The 23,074-nt window shown below is 37.5% G+C and overlaps 1 protein-coding gene across 1 annotated transcript in view; it reads right to left on the bottom strand.

The window, feature by feature from the left end:
* Positions 1 to 484: 484 nt before the first annotated feature.
* The window catches only part of LOC124170031, a 95,546-nt gene continuing 72,956 nt past the window's right edge, over positions 485 to 23,074 (bottom strand). Inside the window, exons 8-10 of the mRNA XM_046548716.1 lie at positions 20,458 to 20,782; positions 1,614 to 1,777; positions 485 to 626 (exon numbers count right to left, since the gene is read on the bottom strand). Of these exons, the coding sequence (XP_046404672.1) occupies positions 485 to 626; positions 1,614 to 1,777; positions 20,458 to 20,782 (631 nt within the window). The remainder of the gene's footprint in view (positions 627 to 1,613; positions 1,778 to 20,457; positions 20,783 to 23,074) is intronic.

Here is a 23,074-nt window from a genome sequence, read left to right as displayed (position 1 = left end):
ATATTACGAAATCCCTATTATATTTGGTGATTGAGCTTTTTGTTTGCTTCTGAAACGTCATTGTTGATTGCAGTATTTCTGCGATAGAAGTTCGTTATATTGTTTTGCGATATTGTTCACTTGTTGACACTTATATTGTTTTTTTTTTGCTTTTCACTATTTCATGTCTCTTCTTGAAAGATAGAACCCATGAAGCACTCGCGGTAGAATTCAAATCCTGGCGATATTTACGAAACGACGCTGATATTGCCCATTTTTGTAAATCCCAGGCCATCACCGGCTCATTCCTACTCCTGAATATTACGAATCGATCGCATACCCATCTGTAGATCATTTCAAGCCAGTCGAGTTTCGTTCCCCCTGATTTTAAATCTCTCTCTCATATTGCCAGCATTCCCTTATGTTTTAAATGTATTGAACCTAGGTTTCGGAGCGTGGCAATTCTTGGTAGTGATATGGGTAGACAGTTAAAAATCTACTTGCCTTAGGCACCTGGGAAGCTCTTCGAAGACTGTCTAAAATCGTTTTCTTTGGAAATGAGTTCCATATCACCACTATGGGGGAACAGGAGTGGGAGGGAGGTGAGATATCGCGCTGTGGAATCCTCTGTGGAGGATTTGGAGAAACTGGAGAAGGAGGGGGAGCAGAGAGATTGAGAAGAAGTGCAAGGTCAGTTTTATTGATTTGTAGAGGAGGACTGGCAGACGGAGGATTCGCGGTATATAGCGGTAAGGGTATTTCGTTTTTGGAAAAGAAATTGAAAAGGGAGATCAGTTTCTTCAGTGCTTTTTGACGCCTCAAAGTGAGGGAATGAAGAGCAGAAAGAAGACTTTTGTCGACAATAGATAGCGACTGTCAGCTGTAGAGGTTGATTATATTAAATAGAGATTCAATATGGGATTTGTATTGAGAAATCAGGGTATTGTATTCGAAAAGGACGCAATAGCGCATGTTGATTGATGGTTGGTATCTTAAAGAATGGAAAAAAGGGAAGAATTGGAGATATGCTGGATAGGAGAAGCTTAATGGTAAATCCTTTAGGAATTATTTCTAAGGAAAGGCAGGAAGATAATTTGCTCGTGACAAGTAAGGTAGGCAAGGTAGGCAAGGCTCGTGACAGAGGTAGGCAAGTATTCTAAGATTGAAACACTCATTGAAATCCAGATTGTGGGAAAAGAGAGTAAATGGAAATTTTATAATGGAGGAACAGCGGTAAAAGGAGGGATAGGACGACGAATATTTGCTGGCAGATGAAGACTCGGGAACTAGATGGCAATCACGTAGTCGTTGAGGCGCTCGAAATCGGAATTTCATAATGATTGAATGCGTATAGCAACATAATATATATGAAGCATTGAAGGACAGGGCCAAGAAATGAATAAAAAACAGATTTTATACCTCAAAATGCACGTTTTGCCTAATTTTTAGGCATTAGTAACAAAACAAATGTTAACCACAATTTTAGCAACAATTTTTCAATAGATTTATAAGAAGATAATTATTAAATGTGAATCATAAGAATCAAAGGTTTAATGAGTGTAAACAATTTTTTATCGGCTATTTAAAATTTTACTTATTAAACCGTTCAAAACTGTGATTGTCATTATACTTACCAATACATGTTCCCGATTAGATCAGCCAGCATAGGCCCAAATATAAACACGAGTGTTAGACCAAAGTATATGTAGTTGGCTTCGCTACAGTGTTTATAGGCCACGTAAATATCTGTTCCTATGTCCAGCAGGTAAAGGAAGGGGAACAGCATCAGCAGGAAAACCTAATGGAATAAAAACATCGAAACAATAGAAAGAGCTTTTATACTATGCACATGCAAGCTTATCCATGTCACACATCTATTTCATGCACGTGAGTACCTGGTTCAATATATTAGTGTGGCAGAGTCACAAACATTAAAAGATTAACGGAGTTTTCAACTACATTTTTTAAAAATTGAGTGAAATTGTAGATTATTAAAACATATCATCCTAGCCAGTAATAAGGAGTTTAAACTTCTTATAATAACTTCATTGTACATATATCACGTATGCATTAAAGTTAAAAGTTATACGAAAGATTTGACCACCAATTCTCAAGTTCACGGACGTGCCAATCATCGCAGCGGATATGTACTCAGGTTTTTATTAAATCCTCTTTCACATGGCAGCATCAACATAATACTCTTTGCCCCAATCATTAAAAATACCATTCAGAGGGTATCATTTGTGTTAAATTTTAAAGTTCTCCGTGAAAATAAACTCTTATAGAATTAGTGAGTTCCTTGAGGAATCATTCTTTCAGAGGATTGTTTCAATGCTTATATGCATTCAGTGTGTATTAAGCTGTACAATGCGAAGACCAGAGATGAATAATGATGTTATTGTCATAAGTATAATTATTAAATGTGAAAAAAATCATGGTTGAAAAATCAGTTGGTTTATTTGTTGGGGTCTGAGGAAAGAGCCGAAGGCGTGATGGCTGAATTGAAATTAATATCGCTAAGTATACTTTTGATGAAAAATTTCCCTGATAATGGAATAACTCCACTGACGCAAGATATTTTAACAAAAGAAAGCTGCATTCTTCAAAAGCTACTACGAGGGTAAAAAGAAGGCTGGGAGCCGCTATGTACTCGGAGGCTGCACGCTAGTCTAATATTGCTTAAAGAATAAGAACAGATATCATGCAGAGCGATACAGGGAATAAGCATCAGAATCCCACCAAATTTCCAGACACAAACAGAAATTATAAATAAAGAGAGATATTTTACGGGACGAATAGGTCTGGAAATTTATTTTTCCCTTGCTTTGAGTACTTAAAAAAGTTCTATGCGGAACTTCGTTTGCGCATTTACTTTTTATATGAAACCGAATGCATTCTTACCACCACAAACAAAGGGCTAACCTTGCTTATGACATATTATACCTACATCTGCGCATTAGATGTAGACGTGAAGCTTCCGGACAAAAGAAGAAATTATCGACTGAAAATTCAATTTGTCACTGAAATTTAATCGATAGCCATTCATTTTTCCCTTATTATGCCCTAATTTATTCTGCATCAAGAAAACATGCCAGTGAATTGGAAAATTGGATGAGCGAATGGACAGTGAGGCAAGGAAGCTTAATAAGCAAACTGATCCATTGCCATCTATCTAGGTAGCGCTATACTCAACCACAGTAAAAAAAACAAAAACATATCCTATACTGGGAACGACTAGAATCACATATAAAACAATATATGAAACAAACCGGATATCGATTCAATCAACGTAACAGAAAAATGCGAACATTGTTTATACTGCTGTTCCATTAAGCCAAAAGTATTTCTCATAGTTAATATCTGTAAAAAAAGCAATGCACCCGAATTTGAGGAATTCTAGTGTCTTAATGAAGCAATCCGAGCGCTCGGCAACGAAGCCAGTGGTGATGAGGAGTGGTATCCCGAGTCGAACGGAGATCGGTATGCTTGAGACGAAGTCGGCCGAGTGCGACATAGGTCGCTCGAGTGACACGAAGGGTGCGTGGCAACGTCGCAGAAACGAGCGCTTGAGAAGTAAACAACAGCTAATTTCAAATAGCAACAGCAAATTTCTGTGACAAATGAGACTCCGAAAACGCCATAGAATGCTCGGCAACCCGGGAAGAAGTTAAAAAGGGTTGATAACAGTTGTGTAAGATATTTACGATGTTTAATTACACTGCGGACTCAATTTCTTACTCCAGTTGGTGCGATGTGGTTCGTGTTTGGAGATTTTTCCGTTTTTCCATTAGATTTTTCCTAGCCTAAGTAAATAAGCGTTTTTATTCAAGAGTTCAACAGTCGTCGACGGAGGAATATCGCTAACTTTTGGTACTCAATATATCGGAATGTTAGAGTACAACTGTCTTGAAGAGGATTTTGTGTTATACCTACTTGTTTTCCTACGCCTACAATGAAATTTACCCTTGTGATTAGTAGTGACAAAATTATTTTTATTAATATTGTAACAATATGCGTCCATCTTCAGCCATGGCTTGTTTACATGGTTTGCCTCATTGTTCGCCGTAAGTCCACGACTTCCAAAAGGATAATTATTTCATTAGGGAACCTTTTTGTCGCTTGAAATCACATTTATGGTCATTTATAATACCTTCGTTGACGGAAGCGTATATTACGTGGATGCCATAGACGGAATCATCGCTAGTGTTGTGATTGTGAACTCGTGTGACATACTTTACGGTTTCTAATATGAATTTCTTGTTCGATGTTCATGGAAGTGTTAATGGTTGCATTTTGTTACCATTTGCATTTAACTTCAAACAACTTAGCGTTGATATGACTCGGACTAAATATACTGGATCAGTGTAAATTTGTCATATACCGCTGAAGGAATGAAGGTTTACCAGTGTTTAAATGAAATGTATGTAGCTTTATGATGAATAATTCATTAAATGTTTCCTTGTTTCGAGCAATCATTCTGTTTATGTACCACTTTCTTCCGTTGGAATACACGGTGCGTACTCAATGGTCTAAAATTAAGAAACCTATTTTTAAGCCCGGTAAGGTGTTTGGTTAGTATGATGAAGTAGATTCAGCATTGCTTGAAACGAAATTCGTGATCACCGTTACCGGCGTCAATGAGTGTGAGGATATTTGTGATGTCATTTGCATTCTTTTGAAATGTGGTAGAAAGATGCATTTTCAATTGCAGTGGTGCTGTCTGTGCCCACGAACGAATGCTCGCAAGGGCATTTACGAAGGTAGGAAAGGTACTTTCATTAGATTTTCTTTTTTATCTTTTCTTGACCTCTTTTTACTTTCATTATAAATCCCATTCTCTGCTGCTCACGAAGGGTATTGAAGTTAAGTAGAAAGTGATCAAAATGTCCATGAACATGTTTCAATAACAGTGCATCAATCCCACTTAGCATCCCATTCGCTTCTGTTGAAAATTTAATTATGTTATAATTTGATTTCGGAACCAAACTTCATGAGTCAACCGAAGATACCTATCGACCCTTGTAATAGGTAATTTAAAAGCGAAGCTATACGTTACATTCGGAAAAATGATGGAATATAGATAATGTACTATACCCAACACCATTTGAATGCATATCGTAATATTGGCAAAGATAGCACTGCTCCCACTACGTAAGTTTTACGTTTCAAGTATTTATTCAATCATTTAAACTATAAAGAACATACAACTAAGTGGCTCCAAAGTCTCTAGCGTCTTTGATTATAATTCAAAATTGTCAGTATGGTCCGAAAAGTTCTAAACATTGTCATATATTTCGTGAAAATATTCCTTAAAGGCATTGATTTATAGACTTTCGCTTCGCTGAATGAAATTCCCTCTGTCCTTTACTGTAGTTGAATTTAGATCAACTATTTCTCCATTTAAATGTAATCACTTCGCTCTGCCATAGAAATGCCATAAATCGTAGACTCAGGTCGAAAGTGACTCATCGTACCCAGCATTAAATTCAGTATTTTCGTGTTAGCATCACAAGTATACATAAGGATAAATATATGTTAAAATCAATCCACCAACAATAATCACTACTTGAACCGCACCCTTAAATTCGCGTTATGGCATGAGTCACTTCGGTAATGTATCTGCCAGCCGTAGATTGATGCATAGCAGTGTACTCATCCTGTCCAACGAATGACTGGTAAGGTCCTCCAGCATAAAAACGAAGCGCCGTAAAAACCTAAGGCGTTAAAATGCCTTGGAATTATGTTGACCAAAACTCAGAAATAGTGTTTTATCAATTAAATTATTTGCAGGAGAGTAAAATTATCACATCGAAGTCATAGCTAATGGCATGTAGACAATCTTTTCAATATATTACGAACACTCCTTTTGTTTCATACGTCAATGCCGAAGATCTTGGCGATTCCCGCACAAAACCTCGTAAGCCGTCAATTAAGTCCGCTGTAAGTTATTTGTTCAACCGGTATAAACGCAGGAATTACCTGTGTTCTAATTGAAATTTATTTTTCCAAAACGGAAATCTAACATCGTGGAATCCTAAGCACATAATTTTGCAACATCTAGCTCTCCAATTGCGAGCACATGCAGCAGTTATACATTCATTATGATGAGCTCACTCAGCACTCGAAGGGTAAGTGCCGACCACTCGACTGTCCGCGCTCGGCTGGAGTCGTGCCCGGGACAGTCGCATTCGTTTCCAAGGAGCTCGAGCAAACCAAATGGCCAGAGCGCTCGGCTCCGTACCACGTGACTCGCACACGACAATGAAGTCGTGCACGACTAAATTTTCTAGCATAGCCCCCCTGTATCAAGCGGTTAACACTTTGAGACCGAGTGTCATCTATAAATGACGCGCCGGACTCCGATCAGATCCGAGCGTCATCTATAGATGATGGCAGACTGCGGTCGGCAGCCTCATTCTTAAAAGCTCCGTTGTTCGCTTTCACTTTGCTTAGTGGTCTCGGATCTTCAATGACGTCGGCAGTAGGTTCTCAGGCATCTACGGTTCGTGTTTTATCTGGCTTTTAGCTATCCTCTGTCACTGGCGCCCTCCGAAAGTTCGCGCTGTGGTTTACGAAGTAATTTTCTCTTAATTGTGTTGTTAGTTTTGTAAATAATGTCTCTATTTTCTATTTTTTCAATATTTCTCCACTAATTCATTGTTAATCATCCTCTATTTCATTAGTAATTAATTTACCGATGATTTTATTTCATTCTTATTTTTTTGGTCTCTGGAAACTTGGAAAGGAATTCTTTGATATAAGTAAGTTCTATTATATTGAGCTTCAAATTTTTGCTCTAATATTTTTTTAATTGTTCACGAAGATTTTTAATTTTGACCTATTAGAAATAAAACTAACTTAAAATCACGCAATTGAAATTCAGGATTATTTAATTTTAGAAAGAAGTGCTTCCCCATCGCCGCAATCTTTCAACTACAGATGAAGGAAAGTATCTTCAGCATGTTTTCGGTAATACTTTTTCATTGAAAAGATGATAAACAAATATTTAATTGGGCAGAGCGCAATAAATCGTATTAAGATCGCCAGGATTGACATTTTACGCAGACTGCTTACTTTGAAATACGGCAAGAAACCTATCTCGTCACAGATTAGATTCACGGGGGCATTGACCGCATAGCATATTCTCCCTGTAATCATAAACCTTTAAAATGGTTCAGGAGATAAGAGATTCATGCAATGCATAAAAGGCTTTTGAATTTCTATCTCCCGGAACAGAAGCTTGGCACGAAAACACAGCTTTGACTCATTCTAATTGCGTATAATAATCACCTTTGCCAAAGGCCAAACCAGGAGAAATTAGCCTATATCACGGGGTCCTTCCTTATTATTAATGCCGAATGATTTCGAAGACAGGAGTAAGAGAACGTCCAAAAACTACCCAGACAGTGCTCAAAGATTGGGAATAAAACCCTTGTCACCACCTTCTGCACCGATTGTCCTGAAGAACCTGGCCTCAGCTTGGATTGTTGCTTCCGAGATCATTACCGGTGATCCCTTTCCATTGTCATCGTTAAATTGCACATATCGTAAAAGAGTTGTATTTATATTTATATCAATTTGTTATTTAAATTGTTAACATTTAAATTATTTTAAATATGGAAAATCATTAAGAATCTGCTGTTGATAAATATTGTAGAGCGTTTCATATTTTAATTTCACGTAATTAATAATTTGATTCGTTCATATTGTAAATGAATTTATAAGTCATGATGCTGTAAAGTATGCAATATACGTATTTAAAATATCTATTATGTATACTTGAGTTGTAATATAAGTAAATAGAGATAATATATTCTGTAAAATGCTTGGCTAAATTTTTTCCCTTGCTACACTCGCACCGATTTATTTCTTCTTCAATATACGCAAAAAACATTGAGAAACTACGTTGTGAAGCAGTGACAGCAATTTTGTTCTATTTTCTAAATTATTGAAAACCTTATCAAATGTATTACAGTATATTTTTGTTTACCGGGGTATACTTCGTCAGCCATGCAATCCTGAATGGAAGAGGAAATGTCCCTTGCTGGAAATATTGGGTTTTGTGTTTAGATGGCCTTGCACTTCATTTGCAAAGAATATGCTCCCGTCTTCAAAGCTCCAAATGGGTCCGTGATATTATCCTTGGGTCGTAGTCTTTTGAAAATAGTTCACCGACCTTGTTCCACAAGAAAGAAAGCCATTTTCGACGGCTTATATACGCAGCCAAATTCTCAAGTGCGCGTCGGGATACATGTGGATTAGGTTCTCTCTTCGAAAGGTATTGAATTGGTACAAATGGGACACATATTCATAACTAACTATATTTTTCCATTCCAAAATAAAATTTTGCGCGAAAATAGCGAGATCAGCGGCACCATAAGTTAGAAACCACTCATCCGAGTCACCGCTGACTTGACGCAAACACAGGGAGTTCCCTCTTTGTAAAATATATCAATTATTTACAAAAACTACTAAGAAAAACTGCATATTCTTCTACAGAAAATAGCAAAAAATTAAAGCTGATTTATCTCACCCGAGATTGGTAAAATTAATCATCGGATGCATAACATATATTGTAACCGTCGCCGTCTGGCCGGTGACATCACGGGTTGAATGGACGCTTTGAGAGAGGGAGAGCTTTACCTCATGGTCAAGCAGAGGTTTTTTTTATTGAATATGTGTGTGTGGATTGTTCCAGTGTGCGAGCAAACGATGTGAGCGTGATTCATTTCCCCCCACCTTCCATTCCCGCTTTCCCGAGTCCCCTTGTGAAACGAACGAAGACATCCCCCCTCTCCCCCATGGTACACGGAAAAAAAAGATTTGATTAAAACTATCAAACTGGTGCGATAGGGAGTATTTTTGTTAAATATACTTCAACTTTGATGTAAATTATGATGCACTTAATTTATTTTACCAAACGTGCTTGATATATTTCATCACACATTTTGATATTTCATAATTTGGTCAATTGTACGAAATAGTTCGGAAAAAATCACTGAACTAATTTAATACGAATCTGAGTTTGGTAACTTTCATCGAAGTTATGATTAATTTTACGAAGGTGATTGCTTGATTGGTAAAAATTATCAAACTCTACATTGTTATGCAAATTTGGATTGATAGAATTTACCAAGCGTTTCGTAATCTATCGAACGGTCTGTCGTTCCTCTTTTGTTTATACAAATACATATTTGCAATTGAAAGATTGTTAAACAGGCCTTACATAAAAGATAGGTTAGTATAAATGATTTTTTCATTATTTGCGATTGCGATAACGTTTTAATTTTGTTTACGTTCATTTTTCTGTTTGTTCCTGCTTTAATTTGCAATGTTGTCGTAAGCTGGTGCATCAAAGACAGTGATTGAATAGCGTATTATCATGGATATTAAAACTGTAAGGTAATGTTTGTGTATTTCGGCACATTAAAACTTTAATTAGAGGTATTCCTGAGGAAAAACTATTCGCGATCACGTTTAATAACATGTGATAAAAGCCCTGATACTAGACCCAATCCATGGCAAGGATATCACTCAGCACGTTAAAGTTATCTCTACATCGATGTAAAAAGACTGCAAATAACTTTTTCTTGCATATCTGCGCTAGATATTCATATAGAGTAACTACGTAATGCATCAAGTAAGCTTACAAAGGGAAACTGTAGTCACACTTTATTCACTTTTCAAAGCAAAGGTTGATTATTTACAATAATAATATATTATGGCGTTTGAGTAACTTATTATTATGGCAACTGATTTAGTTGTTCGAGTCCGTCGCTACCACGCGGGGAACCCAAGTTCAATGCTTCATGCAGGCTTATATTTTTCCACTTTTTGTTTGTATTTCTTTTGCAGAAACTTAAGTTAAACTCCTAATTTTATGATTTTCAATCAAAATAGTGTGTTCTGGGTTGAAAATCTTTCACATTTGCACGCTAAATCGGTTTTATTATCCTTTCGATTTTGATAGTTTTTATCGAACTGCTGTGGACATTTCGGTAACAATGACCAAATCAGTTTGATAGAATTTATCAAACTGGTTTGGTAATTATTACTGAATTTTTCAATGTGCCATATGAACCCAAAATTTTTGATAAATTTCATCAGAAATCGATAGTTCTAACTAAACTTTTTTTCCGTGTAGTATGACTCGAGAGAGCATCCATTTACGGACCCTCCCACTGCCCCCACCCCAGGTACACCGCTGCGATTTTGGCCGCCGGGAGGAGAATGAGTCGGGTCACGTGGTCACGCTGGGCGTAAGATTGCCAAACTAAAGGAAGATGTCGGCCTGGTTTTTTTAAGTGTTGCTGGCAATATACGCAGCCGGAGGAGGTTTATCGGGATGTGGCGTGGGTGGACAGGCTACATTGAAGCGCGACAGGAGAAAGGAGACTGACCGGTAATTTTCCGTCCCCAAAGGAAAGCCGTCCCGCGCTACTCCATCAAGGAGACACGGCGGAAGGAAACAGCCCTCACCTGGAGCCGCAAAGAAAAGCAGAAACTCAGCCCTCGGCGTTGACGTAACCCGGATCTTATAAGTACTATTTGCTCTGGCCCAAACCTCGAAATAAGACCTTAAAAATTGTTGTTCGTAACGACTTATTTCAATAATTTATGATAAAATATAACACTTTTAAGCCAAAGTTACGAAAACAAATTCGTATCTGAGCAAATTGTTTTCCTTTGGGCTTTAAGTGTGAGATTTATTTTGGAAGTTTAATGTGGCCTTACTGTAGGGATGTTATTTTCAGATGGTATATAATTTATTTTTAGTATCACTCCGCTATTTCCTTCATCTGATCTCAGGTAGGAGCGCACTTCTGATTTGAGAACTTTAATCCATGGGAGAGGTTAATTGGGGAGTCACATCACGTGTTTGTGTTTTGAAACCTTATTTCTCTTTATTGGCAGTCTTTTTGGGTATAATTATTTGCCTCCATGTCTAGAAATTTGGTCGATGATTCGATGTTGGCTATTAAGTCCTCAAGGGAAGCTTTTTTGGGAACTTCACCAAAGTTAAGACCGAGAGCTTTAATGAGATTTAAGAGCGATAGCTCTTCATCAGAGTACTTAGTGTTGGAGAGGAGGTGGAGAAATGGAAAGGAGTGCTACCACCAGTGGTAGAAGGTTCATTGGATGGTGATGGAGGGAAAATGTTTTTGTAAATACAAAATGCTTTTTCCAACGTTTGTGTTGGCTGAAGCGGTGTATTTTTCTGTCAAAATCCATCCAAAATTGAAACTCGAAGTCATTGATATTTTTGGTGAGTTTGAGATAGAGATTGTAAACTTCTTGTTAACTTGGCTCTCTATGAATAGATGTACTGAATTTCTTATTTATAAATATTGGTACTAGTTTTTTATTTTCGTCCTTTTCTTTAATGTGGTAGTTTTGTTAAGTGTAGGCTAAATTTTACAATTTTCTCCTTTTGACCTCACAATGTGGGTCCAAACCAAAAACTTGAATTTTTCTTATGGCGTTTAAATGTCAAAAAAATTGAGATTGAAAAAAAAATCTGAATTTCATTTACCAATATGTCAATTCTAAGGTTTTTGGACACAAAGAAAACGAAAAGAAGACTTTTATTTACGAAAATTCAACCATTGACTCAAGACATAATGGTGGAAAAAAGGGTAGCATAAAAATGAAGGTGGCCGTGGTGCCCTTGGCGCCTTTCGTTAAGAGCAGGCTAATGCCGACGCCGGGTTTCTATCCACCCTTCATCCTCAGTTCCTAATCCCAAACTGATCCATACCTGATTTAAATATTTAAAAAAAAACTTTTAAAAACATGTATTCCATAGTAGTAACGAACATAAGAATACAAACTTTAAAAGTTTAAACAATAAAAATCTTAAAAATTAACACAAAAAAAGTTCCGTGAGCGAGCATCGAACTAGGCCGTATCCACTGGGCTGTCGCCCACTTCGTTTTGTTATCGTTTAAAATGGGTTATATAGCGAAGCTTCATTTTTTACAATTTTTAATTTGTTTTTTTTTCTCGGAATTTTACGAGAAGTGCGTCTTCTCGCTTCGGCATATTACATTTGTACCCGTAAACTACCGATTCGCAAAATTTGAGCTCGATCGGCGACGCGAAGGTCGTATATTCCCCTTGTAAGAGAGAGATGAATTCTTTTGTGAAATTATCCTTTTTTAAAACTCTTCTATGTTAGAAGGGACTGAGAATAATCCAAAGAACCTAATATCATTAAAATCAGTGCAGCCGTTCTCGAGTTATAAGTGTTCTAACTAACATGATTTTCGACATTCTTTTATATATATATTGATCTAGACACCAGTCACGTTAACGCTTATAAAATTATTGATTCGGAATGAATAAACTCGTAGTTTAAAACCAGGGGCGGTCTGGGGTGAATTGCGGCCCTCGGCTAGAGCTCATGATGGGACCCCCTTAAACGGAGGATTCGCCCGCTCGAAAATTTTAGGATTTCGCATGCCCGGAAAGGGATTTTGACGCTAATCTGGCTCAGAAATACAAGATAGACTTTAAAAAAATAAAATTTGTAAAATATTACAAAGGACATTTTGAGGCCTAATGAAGACTTTTGGATGTTATGTATTAATTATGTCTAATGAATTTTTGCATAGCATATAGATGTAGTCAAAAGTACCTAGATTTTGTCCATACTAGATGGCTATAATTATTTTAAAGTGTAGATAAAATATTTGTGCAAAAATTGAGGTATTAATTTTGTAGAAAAATTAACAAACATATCTCAAACTATTTTCTCTAAGAGTTATGCGTAACAACTTGTTTCGACGATATAAATCAGCTAGCTAATTAAAATTGTTTAGTAGAGAAGAAAATAACAGGAAAAATATTGGGATGCATTTTTGCAAGTCCATTTACATATTATTATCTTCAAACTAGAGAAGCTGTATTTAAAAAATGTATTTTGTCAGTAACTGTAAAATATAATGGACCCAATCAATAATTCAATTATATTTTGTGATTTCCTTTCTAAGTGATTTTGGGTTCAGGGAGTCACAAAAATTGTACACGTTATAAATATATAAAATTGTAGTATTACAACCAAATTCAACACACTTACGATAAGAAATAAAACAATAGCAATTAAGGTCAATTCTACACTATTGACCTTCTTTAAATATTGCTGATATTTGACTCGATGCCGACCTTGAATTCAAAAGTCTATCCGAGAACTCCCATCAAGTGGCAGTTGTGTTAGGGTTTGGAATATCAACACGGAGAACATGCATACGTCAAAGGAACGGGAAGCAACGCGCCCGCAGAAAATCCAGAAGAATAGTTCAGGAGATCAATTTCCTAACTTTTTCGGATCATTTTATTGCAATGATAGATTTAAAATAGGTGGCAGAGGTTTTCGCGGAATCCGTCCTCTTGAAGCCCTCATTCCCTGCAAACTATCCGGGATTCGGGACTCGTCAAAAACTGCTGCTGGCGTACAGAAATAGTCACACGGATGTTGAATGAATTGAGTTGGGAGCCGCTAGAGACTCGGAGGCTGCACGCTAGACTTAGATTTATTGAGAAATTGAAAATGGATATCTTGAATAGTAAGAGCGGCACAAAGATCATCATATAAGAACCCCACTCCATTTCCAGGTACGACCAAAACGATAAAATAAGTGAGATATTAAGGCGAACGGATGGGTGCGGGATTTCGTTATCTCCCCTGAACGACAAAGGATTTAAATACATGATAGGTGTAATTTCTTTAGATCATTTCCTTTATTAATGGATACGGCGGGTGTCCTGACATCCCCCCCACACGCCTATTGAGGCAGCTTGCGGGGTAGTATGCAGATGTAGATGACCACCATAGAACTTTTACTAATGAATCGGCTTACTATGTGTGAATAGTAATCTTTATTTATCAAAGAATAAGCCAAAACCCGCCGTTTTTGTCTCCAAAATCCCGAATATCCTGTATACCCAAACCCCTTCGGCAGACCCCCTTCTAACAGGTTCCGGTTAACCGCCCTCCCCCCCTTGGTCCAAACTTAGATCCGCCTCTGGTATCAGGTATATCACGGCAGATATTGCATTTCTTTCCTTTGTTTGCGTTACGTATACTTATTGACAATAGAAACCAAGCGCACAAATAATTAAAATACATGTACAAAACGAACTAAAAAAGAAACGCAATTGTTAAGAGGAGAAATAACCCTACGGGAAGGTGACTAGAAGCGCCTCAATAGACTGTATTTTTCAAACTATTAAAATGAAAATACGAATATTCCAACGTACCTGAATCTGTATCTAAACTCTCATTGTGTAATTAACCGATTCAGGAACCACAGTTCTTGTTCAGCCAAGCACTGACATTTTTGAGATATTATTTACATAAATAAGTTTTTCTTCTTCTAATTTCTTTTCTGCGCACCGCGTTTGTTAACGCGTTTCATATTAACACTTCAATTGAGCATGAAACCCTCTTACTTGTCAAACCAGCATTCACCATATGCATTCACTGAACTACTAAAGATTCATAAGTATTTCGCGATCTATGTGAGCATTTTAGGGAAAAAAGAGAATATTTGAGCTGTGCGCGCGCAACTTTCCCCCTCCAATAACGCTTTCTTCCCTGCTTTCAGACCTGGGAGAACTACTTGGCGCTGATTTCCACGGTAATAGATACCCCTTAGCCAATAAATCAGACAAGTGAGATGTGTAACTATACACAGACAAATTATCTGATGTTTTTTCCTAGATAAATGATTTACGGTATCCTTTACCTGCGAGGATATCGGGTTCCTCGTTCGGGTTGTGGGGGGCCCCGAAGCTCGAACCCCGAATGGCCGAAACCTAAGTCCTCTGAATGGCAGTTCTTAACACAACTCCCTCAAAGCGTTATGAATGTTATGCACTATGTACTACGGAACTGAAATTTTGGGAAGAGTAGACGGGGGAAAAAATTGCATGTCATATGATCCGCAGCTGTCCCCAATATATACCGAAATATTCAACACTTGTGGTTGTCACCGTGGTCTCATCTCACAAGGGACATTTACCCGAACCTGTCGTCGAATTTGGCCGAAGTGTGGGACAGGAAAGAGAGAGAAGAGACACTATCAGCGCCCCAAAGCAAGGCGGCCGTTCCATGATATTCGAGAGCGTTGTGGGGGGCCCCGAAGCTCGAACCACGAAGGGCCGAAACCTAAGTCCTCTGAATGGCAGTTCTTAACACAACTCCCTCAAAGCGTTTTGAATGTTATGCACTATGTAGCCTATTATCGATATTCCAGAGGACTCTGGGGGTCCCCTGAGCTAGGGGCCCTAGGCGATCGCCGACCTGGCCAGACCGCCTCGGCTTAAAACGAAAAATTTCGAAAATGAGAATGTAGACACAAATTTAATTAAATTTATCCAAAGAAGGCTTAAGAAAATAAACGTAAAAATAATGTTAACCCCTCAAGCGCAGCGGGAATTTAATTAAATCCTATCCCAGTGGCCGGATGAGATTTAGATGACTTCGCCTTTTTGGCATGCTATCTTTCAATTGTTTATAATTTTCATGACACATGATCAGTATCGTTGAAAATTTTTGTAAACTTGCTTAATATAATGCGCTTATTAATTAAGTGCCCTACCGATTAAGGTAGGTTTCCATGGAGTACTTGAGGAGAATTCTGGGATCCTCCCTCCCCACTAACCACTTCCCTCTTCAATTCACAATAAGGCCTACTCCCTTTCATTCTATCTAAAAATTCTTTTTTTTCCTTCCTATCCCTCATTTACCTAACATTCTACCCAGTGGCGCCAACTCCATGGGGCCTTAGGGGGCCCGAGCCCCCTCAAAAATTTGTAATTGGTGTGAGGAAAAAATTTGTCCGGCTTGCAAATTTTCTCCGGAGTGTCCAGATATCGAGATTCGAGTTATCAGGGTTCTTATTTTGATCATATGACTCTTCTTAAATGCTAAAAAAAACTTTAAACTCACTACTTATAAAATTTCTTTGGGCATGATCCCCGGTTTGGCCCACATAATATTTTTTGTAAGTCAGCATCCCTGATTCTAACCTTTAACATTGTTTTCAACCCCCTTTTCCCCGCTAAGTACTCGCCCCATCCATACCTTCTGTCTCCTCCGTATCTTATCTACAATCTGCCTCTCCGCACCCACCATGTCCAGCACTTCATCGGCACTCTACGGCCACTTTACATTCTCCTTTATTCGTCACATCCACATCCTCCCACATGACTCTAGTCTTTTCTCGTCATCCTTCCCAAGTTTCCATATTATTTATAATACGCTACTCTATGATAAGTTCAAGCAATTTTAATAAATATTTATTGTTTTATGCATCTCGTTCTCTAAAGCTAAAATAGCTAACCAATCTTGACATTTCAAAAGCAGAATGGGCAGCAGTTTTCAAAATAGTACAGTTGAAGAAAGAAGTTGATTTTTAGGACAACTCGCTGGTTTGAAACGGAATATCATCAAAATTTAAAAAAAACCTGAAGGCATAAAATCACTATTAATATTTTATTGGAAAGAAATAAACATTTATTCAAAAATTAGAGTAATAAGTAACTTGCAAATCCAGAGATCTGAGTTCAAATCCCGGTCAGGGCGAATGATTTTTCCTCTCAGAAATTTCGCAAAAATCTGCAAACAGAGTTTTTCTAGAGGTTTCAAGCCCCTTTTAGAATGGACTGCATGAATAATGATCAGATGATCCAGTATGGACTTTTTGATTAAATGGACTTTTGGCTAGAAAAATAAGTCAAAGGAAATCCAATTGTAGTTATCTTTTAATTAGTAGCATCCTCAACACAATTTAGTGATATTATGTTAAATACTCTCACAAACCTCGGAAGGTATATCATACAGGAAGAGGTAAATAGTTATTTAAAATATCATCCATCTTTCTGCCGAGGTAATGTGCTCTGCGCTATTCGAAATGGGCATCGTTTTCCCCTAGCAAGCAAACTATAAGAAGGATTGCAAATGCCGCTGAGTGATACTTTACACATATGCGAGTATTATCCGAGATAATTTTGTCGTAGGAGTAAGCGCTAAAAGTTTCCTTTTTAGAAAATAATTCAGTTTTGCAGGATAAATTTTCCAAGTTTATTATCGCAGGAAAAAAGGAAAAGTAGACGGCCATTAATAATCCCAAACATGGCTCAGAAGTCACGCTCTTGCATTGAGAAATTGCCTTTTCGGCAAATATTCTTTTTTTATAGTTAGATAATTTATCTAGAAGTTATTGTTGAATTCAATTTAGAATGTTATACTTAAGAAAAAAGTAATGTTTACTTCATCTCAATAGAAGGACATAGTTTGAGGGATAAAGCTATATAAAATACCAATGCTAAACATATGTCTGTATTTCGAGACTTTCGAGAGTCTCCTGGAAGTGGTATCGTCTCGTCTCGTCAGACAGTGGGTCTCGTCTTGAGTCTTGTCTCGAATTCTACCCAATAGTCTCGTCTCGATTGTTGTCTCGAAAATGAGACGAGACGAGAAATTCTCGAGTCTCGCGGCAACACTAGTGTCGAACCATGGGTTTGAAAGGGAGCTCAAGTGATTGGCATTGTCCAAATACCCGTATTGTTCACTTATTTATAGTTGATTATTTATTTCTCTAATAATCCTTTAGCCCAGCTCTGTGTCCACAGTCTTTCACTGTCTTCTCTCTTCATAGACGGCCATAAGGATATGAAGTGTCACAAAGGACTGTCGTGGGCAAAAACTGTTTAAAGAAATGAATAATGAAGTACTGCGTGAAACTAAGCGGGAATGGGAGGCCTGTCGGAAAAGACAGTGAGAGGACATGGGAAATTTTTGAGAATGAAGGAGAGGTAGGCGCGTTTTATATATGTCCTTAGGGGGTTAGTAATTGACGAGTTGGATTTGTATTACTGAGATAGTTAGATTACTAAATATCGACCAAAATCCATTTAAAATATCCACGAAAAATTTGAGTTCCCGGGTATTTGGAAAGGTATACCATTTTGGAATTCATACCAGCAAAATCTAACCTTCTGTAATAAAGAACTAATGGCCACCGCCTACACCTTCAAGATTTTAATTATGTTCCGCACATTTCGTCTATAGTATCAACACCTGCCTTAGATAAATTATACATTGTCATCATTTCTGGCTTCAACATTTCCCCTGACCTGTTATAAATTTTTAAATCAAAATGTATTGACGAAACTTAACTTACATTTTTTTACATTTACTTTAATTACATTTTTATTCTTCTTTGGGGCAAAGGAAGCAAGAGTCATGTCTCCAATAAATTCAAAAGAGCTAATCTTTCCTGTTCTATTTTAAAATTCAGCTACTGCAAAGGTATCTCCTTTTCATGTTTTCTTAAAGCCCCAAAGAAGGTGGTTTTTTTAGAGCAGGCTACTTGAGTGCTGGAATACCAATTCCTGCAGTCGCATTCAATCCTGTACCTTTCATGTTTCTATCTTGACGCATTACAGGAGTATGTGGCTTATATGACATTTTAAATGGGCCGGTGGTTGAATCTCTATGTGTATTCCATAGTTCTAGTGTAAATATTTCTAGCTTCAGTAATTGCAAAACTTAAATACCATATTTAGCGGTCCTATTGGGAATGATCTGATGAAATGAACATTTACCTCGGAAATTTAGCAGCTGTTTGTCTATCGATTTGAATATTCCTGTCTGATAACTTTCCTCACAATTTTGAGCTAAAAACACAGAAGTCTCACGAAAAGGATTTAATTTGTCCAAATCCCGCCGTTGTTGCCTGCCATTTATATTATTACAGCGAATACACCGAAGCAAAAATAAAAATCTTTTAAGCTCATTATAGAATAAAATATATCACTGCCCATGCCATTTTGATATCAGAGATGTTGGAAATTGTCGTGCCCTGAGCGGACCTAAGATTAGCAACCCATCGAATGATTTCATTGAGCCCTCGCCGGTGAGTTAAGCATTGCGTTCTTTTCCAAATTACTGAGAAATTCGTGAAATGAATTGATTTTTTGACACTAATATTCTCCGTAAAATGTCTTTCATTGATAGCAAAAAGCACTCAATAGGAGACTTTGCACTTTTAGAGGAACCAAGTGATTCCTCAGAGCCTGTCATGAGATTAACTGAACGGGATCTTCCATTTCGTTGAGGTTTTTTCTTCCACAGCAACTTGCCATGCTTACTCGGTAAAATATTGAGGCAGTGATGATTGATTAGTGGCTGATGACTGCGGAGAACGAAGGAAAAAGCTTTCATCTGTTGAGTGACTTTGTCATATGCAGAGTCATTTTCAACAGAGAAAACACAGTTCCGTTCATTAGCAAATTAGATATTAACATGATAAATAAGGTAAAGTGAAAATATGGACCTTCAAAAAAAAACTTATGGTACAAAATAAATGTTGCGTTTTCGCAACTTTGGCAGAATCCGGTATCCATAGGCAGTTACGCAACCCGCATTACCATACTTTGCCGTCTCATAGGAATATGTCGTTTTTACTGCCGGATACAATCCTACCCCTTTTTATGCCACATATATAACAGATATCGTCATTGTGTAGTATTATAATTTAAAATTTTACTGACTGTGACCAAATATTACTAATTGTAGGTAAAAATGTGAACATAAATTATTTAAGCGTAAAATACAAATATTTTAACTAAAGAAACCGCAAATAAGAATTTTAGCGTATGGAAGTCATGTACAGAAAATGTAACGTTATTGGGCGCGGGGGTTCACTGTGACTCCCAGGACGTTGAAACTGTAAATGATATTGAAAATATCAATTACCTACCATTTCGTTTCCGCCCAATGGACGAGAAAAAAACCTGTGAACAGAGTGTCGAGCCTTTGTGATAAGACAAATGGGATTAAAAGGAATGTACTTTCTGGCATCGCCGAAATGAAAGCGATGAATCCAAGTCCGGAAAAATACAAAGGGGAAGGGAAAATAGGGGACTTCTCATAACACAAATGGGCACTTCGCTGTCAAACACATAGGAATTGGATAAGGTTCTCGCTGGCACATTTTACTATTATAATCCATTCACACTATCTTGCTCAAACTTTCTCACTTCACTAGTGCCGAAACTTTGGGTTGAGGGAGAGAGAGAGGGGGAAGATTATGAGGATGGGCGGTGTTACATAAGTTGGAATGGACCGAGACCGACAAAATATCGAACAACAAATAAAGTAGAAGACATATCACTTTAATAGAAGTGATAAATATTCATATAGTCTCCTGTGTCAAAGTTAAACAATTTCAAAAGATTATGAACATTTTTTACGTGCGATTAAATTTCAGGCCGATATTTCGGCGCATGGAGTATCTATGGGTTGATAATAATCAGACGTCCAAATGTGATGTAGCCTTAATGACGGATCCAAAAAGCAAATTCTTCGGTAATTTTCCCTCTTATAATTCTAATGAATTGGTATCATTTACCATGAAATGTAGGAAAACGCAGATGTAGACAATGCGAATGAGGTACGCATAAACTTACCTCAAATTTTCTAGCTTGAAGATCTTTTTTTTTACTTCTCATGTGGGCGTTGATGGCTCTTTCCAATACGTTGTTATCTGCATTAGGAGGGAGCATATCTGAGATCTCCACCTCTTCATCTCTCGGAACGATTAGAGCCACCCGGCTCATATTCTCCATTATAAGGTATTGTCCCATTTCCTTCAACATGTCTTTTTCTACATCGAACAAGAGTCCTTCAATGGACATCAGTCTCTTAAATTCCGCCTCGCCAAGCTGCAGTAATCTGTTTTCAGTCTTTTTCTGGAACATCCCGATGTAATCCCCGAAGGTGATATTGGCTTCCCTGGAAAGAAGTAGTATTTGTTTGATAAACCATTCCTTAGAAATCCACAGGTGCAATATGCTCTTTTAGCGTATCATCTGAAGCATTATATTAATAACCTCTGACTTGGAACATATAATGACTGGTATATGTCCCCATCCCTTTCTTTCCTTACCTGTGAATTTATTTGTATGCTTGCGCTTAAGGGGCCGTGTGAATGAGTGAAGTAGTATGTATATTCGGCTTGTGATGTTTTTCCAATGTTTCTGTGTGATATATTTTGTTTCCTTGCTGACAACAATGTTTCGAACAGAAAACTCATTTCATTAACTGTTTGATTGTCGAGGGGTTGACTTGGAGCATAGTAGAAATGGAAGACGATTTTCTCCTGATACCTTGTGCCTTCGCAATTAACATTGGAAATATTTTTTTTAATTTTCAAAGCTATGATTTACACGAAATGGTCAATTTTATTGTCTTGTTATGTGTTTAATTATGTCCAATTTCTCCCTTGATCTCTCATTATAATTTTGAGCTAGCCATGAAGTAATAATTTGCTGTCTTTGAATTCTTCCTTAATATCTTACACTTCTGTGAGTTATCGAAGTATGGATTTTTGCGCTCTTGAATCGTCTCAATTATTTCTCTTCTTAACAATTACACTAACGATAATGACAGGTTCTTTGACCAAATAGCTCAATATCGATGCCTTCTTTTTGATGCGAGTGCTCGAAATTCAGAATTATCTCCTGAATCTCTCTCCGCAGTTTTGCTCTATGTTCTGAAAAGAACTATGTTAATAAATCTTATCCGAATTCAAATTTGCCCTAAAGTTTCTCAAAGGAAAACTCTCCATTTTTCCTTCCCTCCTATTCTGTTTCACCAATTCTAGAAATAACGACTGCAGATACAAGAGCCATTTTGACGTTTTGACAAGCAGCAGAGCCTCTCCCAAGCTTTTGTTTTTCCATGTATTTTAAGTAACTGTCTCTAATAGTCTTCCACCTTTATAACGGTGTATTAGGTCAAAGAACCTATTTCAATAATGTCAGAGGTTCTTTGACCTAATATCTCAACATCAATGCCTTTTTCCTAGTGTAAATGCTCGAAAATCAGAATTATCTCCTGAATCTCTCTCCGTAGTATTTCTCTGATATCTCCTTTATGATGAAATACAAAAATACCAATTAGTCAACTCATGGAGGAATTATCTTTTCTGGGCATCTTGCTACATGAGAAACCTTTCGGTTACTAAGCTTTGCTTTTCGTACTTCATGCAATTATATAAGTGTGATACTTAAAGAAACACTAAAAGCGTTGTGTAGCCGTTTAGTGCCTTTGTTCACTACCCCCACCAAATCAAAAGACTTTGAAGAAGATTGATTTTGATTTTTCAGAGAGATGGAACATTTCAAATTGTGTGTGCCCCATGAACGGAAAATACGTAAGAATATTCTGCCCAATTCTATCTAATGACCCAGCGGATCTTTGTTTTTTAACTACAAGGAATACTTTTCTATTGTGTTGCTAGCCATGGTTGACGCTAGTTATAAATTTGTTGCCAGACAGGTCTGATCATGGAAAATAAGGGGACATGGGAATATTCTATAAATCAAATACTTCTATCTAGAAAAAATTTCCCGCCAGATTTCCCTTGTGTCATGAGCTTTTGCCCCATGCTATCATTGGAGATGAAGCGTGTAGATTACACAAATACATAATGAAGTCATATAGCAAAGTAACATCTCGGGCGGACAGAGCCAAGATTATATTCAAATACATGTTAACTCTTGCTCGTAGAGTAACGAAAAATGCATTTGGGATGCTAAGTCAAGTTTTTCTTGTGTTAAATCCACCAATATCGATAACCCCTTAAATATGCAAAACATTGATAATAATAGCATGCTCTCTGCATATCTTATTAGAGATTGTTGTTTAGGAAGCAACGGTGGCCACAAAATGAGTTCGATGCTAAAGTAAAAGCACCAGCAAACATTCTCCTTCGGGATAGTGAATGTGAACGAATAGTGTGCGAGTGAGTCAGTTAAAATGTGCGACTCAGCAGATAGAGCTGTGAGGCGAGAGAGTCTTATTGGGTGAGTCGTGACTCCCTCCCCTCCGCAAACCGCACACGACTCCCTCCCCGTATTGGAGTCATGAGCGGTAGAAGTCGGCTCGCCAGTGGAGGCACTGGCCGGGCGAACTGTTGACAGCGTGCGACACCAGGGCTTGGCGAGTGTACACCTGAACTAATGCTATGGTTTCGTAAGATAATTTTGATTAATAAAATTTATTACGTTAAAAATTATTTTA

Source organism: Ischnura elegans, chromosome 13 (assembly GCF_921293095.1).
Source record: "Ischnura elegans chromosome 13, ioIscEleg1.1, whole genome shotgun sequence".
In the NCBI taxonomy this organism is placed as follows: domain Eukaryota; kingdom Metazoa; phylum Arthropoda; class Insecta; order Odonata; family Coenagrionidae; genus Ischnura; species Ischnura elegans.
This window is presented reverse-complemented; position numbering and strand designations above follow the sequence as displayed.